The 12,401-nt window shown below is 40.2% G+C and overlaps 1 protein-coding gene across 5 annotated transcripts in view; it reads right to left on the reverse strand.

The window, feature by feature from the left end:
- LOC145450960 (4-galactosyl-N-acetylglucosaminide 3-alpha-L-fucosyltransferase FUT6-like) overlaps positions 1–12,401 on the reverse strand; it is a 241,142-nt gene that overhangs the window by 96,335 nt on the left and 132,406 nt on the right. For 2 of the 5 annotated variants that reach the window (XM_080329454.1, XM_080329455.1), the window contains exon 7: positions 6,100–9,298. The exons of the other annotated variants lie outside the window; for them this stretch is intronic. In XM_080329454.1, the coding sequence (XP_080185580.1) occupies positions 9,073–9,298 (226 nt within the window). In that variant the 3' untranslated portion in view covers positions 6,100–9,072. Of the gene's footprint in view, positions 1–6,099; positions 9,299–12,401 lie in introns of those variants that run through there. 5 annotated transcript variants of the gene reach the window in all.

Consider the following 12,401-nt stretch of genomic DNA (forward strand, 5'->3'; position numbering starts at 1 on the left):
TTCGCTTGCTGTTGAACAGTATTCGCATTTGAATTGTGAAATGACGGTGATAGCATCATTTCTGGGAGTGGGCTGTTCACCTGCTGCTCCGTATTCACCACCTGAATCGGACGGTCACTGTGCGGATATCCTTGCGCACGTATAACATGCATCCTCAATGGACCGTGCGGACTTTGGGCATATTGCGGCTGAGGTAGGTGAACCACGTTTGATTGAGTAGGGATGTACATAAATGGTTGTGTCGATCTTGAATCTTTATCGCAACATACTCCTCGGCAACAGAACGCGGCATGAATAATCGTTATAATCCATGAAACGAAATTCAGCAACGTTATGATCACATGCAGGGCGACTAAGGCGGATGAATAATAAGACATTGCGGCAGCCAAGCCAGATATGATGGTCGACGAAAATGTCACACAAGCGGTAACAATCGCCATTATCATATTTGTGATGAACATACATCTCGAAGGATTACTTTTGATACGCACTGCCAAAATCCCTGTTACAATAACAAATATACCTCCCCATATCCCGGGTGATAAGTACATGATAGTTGGTACATAATAATGATAATAATCATTGTATGTGGAGGAATGACGGCTGCGAATATATTGATTCCGATACGACGTCACTGCAGGCTGTGTGATAGTTAGAGGTATTATGGTCAGTATAATCGAAAATCCTCCCATCACTATTTCCCCGATTCCAAGTCCAAATATGGCGGACTTGTTTCTTGGGCGCCGGTCGTTCTGCGTGCCTGGGGCTCTCACGACTTCTGGTCCCGATGCAGCCGTTGTTGTCGACATCGTCATACTGGCATATTGTTGACCGTTGTTTTCTCCAGTAGAGGGCTGGAGTGGCATTTGAACAAATGTCGGTTGTTGAAAAGTTGCCGAAGTCGTCATTATTTCTGTGACTATATTCTTCAAGCGTCGAAGAAGGTATCACCAAATGTATTCACAAACACAGCATAAATTAAGGTAATTCGCTATCAACGATAACACGAAACGAAAAACAGTCGTTTATTTTGCTAAACTCATACTGTGGCATCGCAAAAATCCGGATTATCCTAATAGACAAGGTGTATCGTTCAAACCTCTCAGTAACATTTGATATCCCTTGTCAACGGAGTCATGATGTACGATATAGCAATAGCTAGCAGTGTGTTATATTTTGCGAAATGTTTACTCAATTCGAATAGAAGAAAACGGTGGTCTATAAATATTAAAATGGCATCGCAAGCAGAGCTGATCAGTGGATCACAATCGGGGTGCGGCGAGGTAATTGTAGGTATTGCAACACTACGGCCTATTGTTATGGTTATCTTGAAGTTGCTAGCTCGGGATACGATATTTTTAAAGTCCGGTGACGTTTAGGTTGGATTGGACAGCCTATGTGTAGTAGAATTACCATATTTTAAGAATCGAGAATTAGAACACTTTTTTCAAGTTACAATCAGAGAAATAAATATGGGAAACATATACAGTTATACAAATTAGGTACACGAGAAAATCGTTTTTGGGACTACCGCGGAGGTTGACTAAAGAATGGTCAAATTTCCACGTCGGTACCTGAAATCCGAGTTTCAGCGGTCAGTTTCCGTTCGATTTACCTTATTTTAGTCGACCTCCGTTCGTGGCAGTTCCAGAAAAAGATGATTGGCACGTGTACTGCGTGGCGACTTGACATTTTTACTCGTCTCTCCATTGTCGCCATAGACTCAAAACAAAAAGCGAGGACGGATTGCTAAAAGAGAGGGAAATGTGGGCGTCTTCGGAGGACATTTGACTTCTGTTGAAAAAAGAGGACATATGGTATCCCTGCAGAGTAGGCTATTGGCACCTCCGGGTTGCGACGTAAAAATCGTCGAAAGAAGGTGATATGTCGCTGTGACGCAAAAGATAGCTCAACGTTTTGGTACCCTGTGATTAATTAGAAGCATTACAATTGTGGCTATACTGTGCGATTTTAGTGGGGTACTTGCCCTCTTTATTACGGTATTGGCATTTACATTTGCTAATGATTCTGTTTGATGATTGATCGACTGGTTAGCTGGTTAGTTATGAAGCATATTGCTGTATAACATATAAACATATATAAACAATTAAACACATGGACGGGACCGTTGCTTACGATTTCCTATTGACTGCGTATAAGACCGCAACCGCGACATATAACAACACCACATATTCGTATATTTGTTCTTAGGTCACAGATAGAGCTAATTTTTCACGGATTTACGAACAGATTTCTACATTGCATAACGTCCCGTTTACTCACAGCACTTATATCACCACTAGGGTTGTTCAGATTTGAAAAATTGTCCGGAAACTTCGGCCATTGTGATCCAAATGATGGTTTAGTACACAAAAACAATTTTATGAGCAATTTTGGTCATCTTCATCGTGATCTTCCTTTTCCTCAAAGCCCCCAAAGATCAGGGGCCAATTCTCCTAATTATTGGGGATTCCCCAGACTTTTTACCTAGCTCTTATTGTAAAGCAGTGCTCTGAGGTGATGATTGTACCTTTAGTGGAGTTTGCAGTTGAAAACGACCGTCTATAGGTGATAAATATCATGGTAATATATTTCTTTGGCAATCGTATTGCACTACACATGCCAGTGCGACCTTCTGGTACATGTGTTCTTGTCTCTATAGGCCCACTGCTACAGCTAGTCAGGCTATATGAATGAGACAATTGCATGCATTTCCAGGTTGCTTTTATTTTGTTAACGTTGGTGAAAGATCTATTAAGTAGGAATATAATGTGCAATGCCAGTGCCTCCGGACAATTTCAGCTCATTTGTAAAATACTGAGTTGTCTAATTTGATTGAGGACCGGAATTTAGTTGAAGAATGTCTGAAACAAAGCGGAGAAGGGTTGTACCTGTCCTGCAAAGAACAAGAGACAAGTCCACTACTCAATATTCCCGTTCACTTATTGCCCGAAGACGACCAAAACGCAGGACTGTCCTGTTCAAACAGTCTAAGAGGTTGCCATAGTGTGGGATATGACAAGGGTACCTACTGAGCAACATTGTGAAAATCCAACAAGTTCATGATACATGGCTTGCTCTTGTAACAACAAGAGAGTCAAGTGAAGGCAATGTATGTTTCTGAAACTCAATGAATTTATTGTGAGAACATTTTGAATAATCAAACTTTATGAAGCAGATAATGACAAAAAATAATCAGCACGTTATAACATTTTCGTGGCTTGCGACAATTGGTATTATCATTGAAAAGATGTTGAGTAATTTTCCATCTGTATGCTGAGGATAAGAAGACAATATCACAGCCAATGCTTCATAGTTTGTTCCAAATCTGTCTTCTGTCAACTTTCCTTCCCAGTGTATAGCAGCATGATTGGGTAGGTCTTGTTGGAATGATTCAAATCTATCATGTGGAACCTTATGGTGATTAGCTTTTATATGTCTCTTTTATACTTGATATGGATAGCAAAAAGGCATCAATATTCCTTCCGCATGACTGCATGAAAGCACTAAGCAGCATAGTTGCTTGGTTATCAGTCAATTTTAGGCGTTCCAGCTCATCAGTAATATGTTTCTTTCTTAACAAGTTTCTAGGAGCTTGAAGTTCAATAAATGAAGGATATTTGATTGTAGCATCATAATCAGAGGGTGGTGTACTAGTTTCCTTCCCAGGTGACGAGGACATTGATGTAACAAATTCATCACTAGAACTTATGCTCGCAGATGTTGAAACAGGTTCGTCACTGATCTCAGCCTGGCTTCTTTCAAAAGTCTCATGTTTTCCTGCGAGACGTACACTGCGAGAATACTATTGGTCCTCATAAAATGCGATGTCTTCATTTTTCTGAGATGGCGACAACTGCGTCGCAATGTCCAAGGTCCCCCAACTTATCGAGTTCATCACAATTGACATGTTCTTTTGAAGATAATAAAGTTCAAGCAGCATTAAGCTTGACAACCTCTTCCAACAGTTTGAAGAAGAAATTCCTGCGTTTTGGTAGTCTTAGGGCAGTTTTCTTTCAGATATAGCAGTTATTTTAGAACTGGGAGTGACTGATACAATCAGATGACTATCCGCTCGAATAGTAACCAGACTTCGATCTTGTTCTTGGTGAATCCGGTACTACCTTTCTCCGCTTTGTGTCAGGCATTCTTCTTCAACTAAATTGCACTCTACCATCAAATGGAATTACTCGTTATGTTACAGATAAACTAAAATTGAGGTAAATATCACTGACATTACATATCATACACCTTTCAATACATTTACTGCTTAAAAAGTAGCTGCGAACCTCTGCATTTGTTCACGACTTAGCAACCCAACGGCGCTCCTTCGAAGTACGATCCATAACAAACCAGTGTCACCCGTGCAACTAATAAATGCTTCCCATGAACACGATGGAGAGGTTTTGAACAGGAAAACGGAGATAGATCTGATATTTATAAGACAACCTTTAGGTACAATTTTGAAAAAAAATATACTACCGTGCAATTCCTTATTTCTGCACAACCGTTTTCAACTGATAACATCACAAAAGCTACAAACTGGTGACACGGTCAACACTACAGAGCACTACGTCAACGTAAACAGTCTGGTGTATCAGCTGTAGTAAGGAGAGAGAGAGATATGATATTCTTTTTCGCCTGCACCATCGAGATGCTTTGACGACGGAGTTGCGATACGGCCCCATGAGGTCATCTAGTCTGCGCCCCCGTTTTTTTTCTCCTCCATGCTATCCGTGATTGCTGAGCGCCTAGCAGGATAGCTGCGGATACCAATTTTCGAGTCTTTGGTATGACCCGGCCGGGGATCGAACCCACGACCTACCGCTCGAGAAGCCGGACGCATAACCATTACACTATCTCGCTCGGGATCTCGGGACCTCGGGATCTTTGGGGGCTTTGAGGAAAAGGAAGATCACGATGAAGATGACCCAAATTGCTCATAAAAGTGTTTTTATGTACTAAACCATCATTTGGATCACAATGGTCGACGTTTCCTGACAATTTTTCAAATCTGAACAACCCTAATCCAGAATCATATGAGCAAAATACTAACCTGGACTTACTTCCTTGGCTTCATTTTTACATTCGCTGGTTTCATTAGCTTTTCATTAGCTTAATTAGCTTACTTTTTCATTAGCGTAATTAGCTTTTCATTAGCTTCATTAGCTTTTCATTAGCTTAATTAGCTTCATTAGCTTTTCATTAGCTTACTTTTTCATTAGCTTAATTAGCTTTTCATTAGCTTACTTAGCTTTTCCTTAGCTTAATTAGCTGCATTAGCTTTTCATTAGCTTGCATGTACAAAATAAAGGCACCCCACCATACCGAATACCATGGTCGCAGCTCCGTTAAAATTATACGATTGCTTAAAACAGAATAAATCGCACAAGACATTATTCAGTAGAGCGGGCATGAACCGGAGCCGGATTGGATATCCGGTCAGGTTTTTGGCCGGAAACGGATCAGTACTTTTTTACTAAGATTAGGACAGTCTTAGCCTCTTCCACCCTCAAATCAATAGTTGAAGTGAAACATTCATAGAAATAAACCACATGCTAATTCCAAGGTGGCACAATTACTTCGGATAAGCGTTGGGCTTGATCGTTGAGTTTTTAAATTCCTGTTTGTATTGTTTCAATCGATATTTAATATCATCCTGTGAGTAGATAATTATTATCGTAGTTTTTCGGACGGGATCACCGTCATATCTATAATCCGGCCTAGGATCCCGACCAGAGCTTTAAAAACAGGATAGGAGTAGGGCCAGATAATTTGTCGATTCGCTCCGCAAATACAGCAATTAGCGTTCAAATATTTCGTAATTCTCGCTGTACATAATGAAACACGTTTTCCGATGCTGAATGTGTCAATTGATTGGCAGTAATGATCAACATTGTCAAGTAACAATGGAGTTTTCCAGTACCGGTTGATTGAATACATCATTCAATGCCCGGATTGACCGTAAACCGCCTTGACTAAACCGATTCCGGTTTCGTACCCTTTCGCGTCACTTTTCTGCTTCATTCTTCAATTGTGTCAATTATACCGGCCGGCCATGCGTTTGCTTCATTCCTACGTGGGGCAACCATAGACGACTAGAACGAGTATTCATATATTTGAAAACAAAACAATATATTAGCAGCATGACACGAAAATTGCGTTACCGGCAGGCTAGACTGATTGGTATGCCCGATCTAGGTGATACTCCAACAGGAATTCACGAATGAAAGCGAGTAACCAAATTCGCGAAAAACTGGTCACTATACTTCACACTCACCGACGCCAAAGTAATTTTTCGAGTCTCTCGGCAGTGTAGCGTAGATTCGTTTTTTCAACGAGAAACATAGTTTCGATATATTTTTCCTACCGTGAGAGCCTTCAAACCTCGATTGGTCACAGCAACCAAAACATGTAGCAAAATGCCACGAATATTCATGAAAACGAGATCATAGTCCGAAAGTACAAACTTATTTGCGATGGCGTGCAACTGCCATTGTTTTCCTTGTGATCACAAATCGTACATATTTGGACTTTGTAAGTTATAGTATTGCTAGCTATGCCATTATAAGGAATGCTAATCGAAGCTTGACATTCGACTGGGAATCGAATCCGTCAGATGGTCGATTTTGCCCAGCCCTAGCCATGACTAGGAATATTCAACAATAAAAGTTAACATAATGGAATAGAGTGGGCATAAACGCATATTTATAAACGCAAAAAAACACCGATACAGACAAACAATGAAAATAAATTCGAGAAATGCACCAAGGCGAACAGAATATATATAAAGAGCCAGCGTCTCGACCCAATTTACAAATCAATCAAACAAGTCCAAACGCGAAACCCCTCAAAGCTGCATAGGCATTTCAACGAAAAATCAAGGCATACAGACACCGTTAACATGCACTCGTAGCGAAAAGAGGGTGTACTGTGTATTCACGCCCAAAGGTTGGTACACGAAATCATAACCTAACTAAGAATTATATCACGGTTATAAATCCTACATGCAAGCATAGTTTGGACTAAAATGTTGTATTTGATTTATACCTCTGGTTTCGTGTTCTACGGGTGAATATTTACACCCGTATATCACGCGGCGTCCGGTCAACACCGAGAAAACCATTACCGAGAATGGACACTGCCGAGAATGTAACATATGCAATGCAGGCATGTTATGCATATGTACAGGCAGTGTGTACTGTGTATGTGCATCACGGCGTTGTCAATTCGGGGTCGATTCTGAGATATAAATTTCTCCCAGTAAGTTAAATTCTTGGCATTGGCCATTCTCGGTAATGTCCATTCTTGGTAATGGTTTAACCCACAGCTACAACACCAATGGGTTGTGGGTTCGAGTCCGACGCCAGAATTCCTACTTAAGTGTTGGAGGTTTATCTAGGCTCCTAGCCATTTACAAAAAGCATAGACGTGGGTCGTGCTACAACTCGGCAGATACGGAGTCGAAAATAAGGAATATCGACCTGGTGTAAATGACCATTGACCAATGACCATAGTAGTCGTCTAGTCGACAAATACCATGAATACCGCAAGTCTGTTTCAATACACACTTTTTTCGCTAAGATCGTGCACTAATAAGCCTGTTTTATATGTATGTATTCTTTGACCCCGTTCATAGAGTTTATCTATATTTATCAAAGCTGTCCAGCGACTAGTATTACTGCATCCTGCATATGTATATATATATATATATCTGTATTCGATTTAATAATTTTTTTCCTGCTATATAAATTTTGCCTCTCTTTTCATACAAAACACAGTATTACGTATAATCTCTCGTGGCCATATATCACTTTATAAATTATGAAAGTGGTGCTCAACGTTTTTGACCTCGCACACACGAAGTTGCAGACCGGTGAAGCTGCAAAATCAAATTAATCCCTACACTTAATAACAATATCTGTATCAATGTAATATTGGAACTTCAATTAATAGTGCCTTTTGATATTAAATATTTGTTTGCGGAACTATTGAACTTTCTGCCATGCGAAGTCCTGTTACAGAGCAATAACTTGATCGTGATTGTTCGGTAAGATTTGAAAGAAATGCGAATTTTCTGTTCATTATAGCCTCTATTATACTGTCAAGTCCTGCTTAATTGCACTGCTGGAATTTAACAAAGTTCGTTTAAAAGTCCCCGTAGCTTTCACATATAAGTCGACAGAAATGAGTTATAGGCTACTCTTAAACAGTTTCGTACAACACTCGCATTATTGTGACGTATACGCTTAAAGTAGACGATAAACTCTCTACTACGAATACATGCTAAAGAATACGTTCCAAACTTCCGAATAAATTTAAAATATGTTATTTTTCTCTAATTGATGAACAAGCGTTGGTTGAGAACCACTGGTTTATGAACAATCCAGTATTCTGGTTCCGGATGACACAAAGATAGTCGCGTACCAGTAAATACCGATCAATCATAGTTTTTGTGCCACAAAATGTTTTCCTTTTTTGTAAAGGATGACGAAATAATCTTTTTCTCTCTCTATACAACTGTAGCAGTTCTTCACAGTATTTTCACGCACCAGACTTCTACAAACTACCAATCTAGGTAGTTGAAGGTCAAATAACCACTGTTTTTTCAGAAGTACTACTTCTAGCTGTAATTGCGGATTTTGAAAAGTGATTAGTTCTAGTGCTAGTCGCGCATTATAAAATTAATTTAGCCGTAAAACAACTAGAAAACGCATGTCGTGGTTTGGCGTGAATAGTGATACCAGTGTTTTGTGGTGTGATTTCTTCCAGCCATTGCTAGTTCTGAGTCATCATTACTGACAGCGGCACAGCTTGGGGCGGGATCACGGGTCAGAACCCCTTCCAATTCAAAACCCCGTCATCTTGAGATTCCAATTTGATCGCCGATATTTCTGAGCTCATTTGCGATAGATAGTCGCGTTTCGGTTCGTTAGTTGCGCATTTTTAAAGCTGTTTAGTTATAGTTGCGGGTTTTGAAAAGTGAGCAGTTCTAGTTCCGCATTCTGAGTATCCAGCACTTTACAGAGGTCTGCCTGACACGCATTAAGCACCTCTCCGCAAGCGCTACCATTACGTAGTTTGAAAGCACTCCGGGTTATCTTCACCGTAGAACCAATACTTCAGCGACGGAATCGACCTCGGCATTATGCCGTCCGTGAACAAGGGCGTCTTTCTGCTCTCGTAGTTCGGATTGTAAATGTCGTCCACGTTGATACCGTGGAGTGCCCGGCACAGCGCGCAGAAACCCCGCGTCCGATTAATTTGTGGTAGCATCGCGGGCGGCAACGTGCGCCATCTGCAAATGGTCGTTAACCTGAGTTTCGTTTAGCTACAGTGAAAAGTGAAGCGATATTCAGTGCGCAAATAATGGTTTCGTCACGCGTGTAACTATAATATCGCAGCTGCAAAGTGCACACTGCACATACAGGCTCCGGTTGCACAACTGTCTTTAGTCTAAATATTGGTTATCATAAACGGACAGGAGATATGATGGGATGACTCGCGTCCCTTTTTCGTACTACTTGACTCGGTGTTTCAGAAATGTGGATTGATTCGTGACTAGGAGCAAAACTTACAAGTCAATTTAAAGTCATCAAGTAACGATGTCGATAAAACAGACTGTTGAATAATGCATATATTTTGATTGTTCGCGATACGCTGGTGTGAAAGTGAGCAATCACTCAACATTGCGCGATTTATTCAGCCTCCATTATTCCATCACAAATAAATTGACCACAAAGTGATCGGAGTTTACGGCTTACGTCAGGGGTCGGCAACCTTTTGCTAGTCACGGGCCAAATTCCGAGTGCACAACTTTTTGGCGGGCCGGAATTGTTCTTAATACTATATTTAACGCTAACGTCGGTATGGTACCCTACATTTATGCAATCTCAATCATACAAATCCTATAAAGGGCAAAACACATGTATTTACACTTCAACAACGCATGATAAACGTGACACTTGGCTCAGCTCGCTTTGTGATAGGTTTTCAACTTCTGGTAACAAGTCAGATGAAGCAAGAATCAGACGATATTCTAAATGGGCGTTGGAATACGTGATCTGAGGTTGCTCTTCGTGAATTTCATTGTTGAAAACTATTGTTCACATGCGTAGTGCGTACGCGTTACCAAAAGTCGATGCCATTTCTTTTGCATTGTTGGTCAAGCTGGGATAAAGACCCATTTCAATATCGGACTCTTTGTCAAAGTCGTGCAGCGACATGCTCTTTGTATGAAATTTTTCATTCAATTCAACTGCATCGCATTTCAAAAAGGCCCATTTGAAATTTTCAGGCAATGCTATTGGCGTTCACATTAAACGGAGTACTGAGCAATAGTAAGAATTTATTTTGTACAGAACGAATGTCGGAAAAGCGGGTCCCAATTCAGTAATTAAATTTCCTATCAGAGTTACAAATGTATAGTGCTGGTACTAGGTTTACTATCCTCCAGTATAGGAAAGTGAGCATAATTTTCTTTCTACTGTTGTAATTCCAGAGTCGCAGTTTTGCGCGCATCAACATCTCATGTATTCAGTAGTTTCGTGCAAGCATAGCTGCTCAACTTAATGCGCGAACATGGTAGATATACAGTAGGGTGGAGTGAAAAATGAAAATTTTTGAATTTCAAAAAAGGGTCTTGATATGTGGTGCCAAATAGTAAACAAATAAATTCTATCATAATTTTGGGTTCGTACACCCTCTAGTGGTCGTGCAATTTCACCGAACGAGCCAAAAACAGCTAATTTCGCCATATCTTGATCATCACTTACACTAGAAAGTCGGTTTTGGGCTTAAAAGATGCAGAAGCAACATGTTTCTATCTCACTTCCATAGAACTTACTCTTAAAAATGAACAGAAAAAAAGTTACAAGCAAATTTCTGATTTTATAGGTAAAATTAAGCACTGAAGCAGTGGGTAGGATGTCAAAAGCGTGTAGTGATTGATCTTATGACTGAGCAACATACCCTATCAATTAGAACCACTTTTCAAAACTTGCTCAAACGAATGAAACCCCCTCCAAGCATAAATAGGGCTCGGGCATCGAATAGAGACTGCTAAAACTGTATTTAAAACAGCGTCCATTGGTAGTGCAGCGTCACAATATCGGTAAGTTTATAACAACGGCCCTCATGAGATTTCTTACCAAAATGCTGTCGTAGGGTTTGTATCATATTTGTCACAAAGCTCCTGAATGAAAGTGCAAAAATTGAAAATACACATTCAAAACACAAACATCAATTCTATACTGGAAACAGAAAATTTTTGTAGCAGTATCATATGAGTATCAGTGTGCACAAACATTAAAATCATGTTTAGTATTGAAAGATTTCATCTGCTTTCAAGACTTCAGTTTTTGTCTGATGAGGCTATCTCTACGTTTAAATCTTGAAACATTGAGCAGATGCTTAAGTCACCACTGTCACATGTCTTTCCACTGCCTGGTTGTGGCAAGGATAACTGAGAATTAATGGTGATGATCATAGGTTTCCCAGCTCATGATCAGACAAGGTCTTGATTGCGATGCAGGCGGCTGTTCAATATTTTTGAGGTTTAAGTTGACAATTTGGTGGAAAGATTAAGCCTTGATATTGATAACTGGAATTTGGAAGAATCTGATGCTGGTGTCAATGTTGCTGCTTTAGGGTTTGGTTTCATTTATATATCCTCCTTCAAAGTCGTAAATTGGAACCAGATCTGCAATATTTAGAGGCTGGGCCCGTCGTTCATTCAATATGGTTGACTCTCGCATCTCAAATTTCAAAGTACTATGTGGGACAGAGTCGTCCATCGAGAAATCTGAACTGTCTTGCTCAATTCTGCATGGAGGTCTATTTTCCGTTATGGTTTGAAATAAAAATGCACAATTCCATTGTAGATGGTGCTAAAAATTTCCACAATATAGTTTCCCGTGTCACAAAGCTGACTGATACCCGAATTCACTCCCTTGCACTATCTTTGCTACGAAGAAATGCTCATTTTGAACATCCAGAAAATATTTTGCTGGGAATGCTTTGGTGACGAGGGGGGAAATGTCCGAAAATTTACAGTTAACAAGATTACAGCTATGCGCAGAACAACCACACCATACCAAATTCCAATTATGAATTTGAAGGAAGATATATAAATGACACCAAACCTAAAAGCAGCGACATTGAGCATCAGTTTCTTCCAAATTCCAGTTATCAACATCAAGGCTTAATCTTTCCACCAAATTGTCAACTTAAACCACTAAGATATTGAACAGCCGCCTGCAATCAAGACCTTGTCAGATGTCGAGGTGGAAAACTCAAGATCATCACCATTAAGGCTCAGTCATCCTTGCCACAACCAGGCAGTGGAAAGACGTTAAAACGTGGTTATTGAAGCATCTACCCATGTTTCAAGATTTAAACGT

Source organism: Botryllus schlosseri, chromosome 11 (genome assembly GCF_051294905.1).
Source record: "Botryllus schlosseri isolate E-star chromosome 11, Bs_hap1, whole genome shotgun sequence".
NCBI lineage: Eukaryota > Metazoa > Chordata > Ascidiacea > Stolidobranchia > Styelidae > Botryllus > Botryllus schlosseri.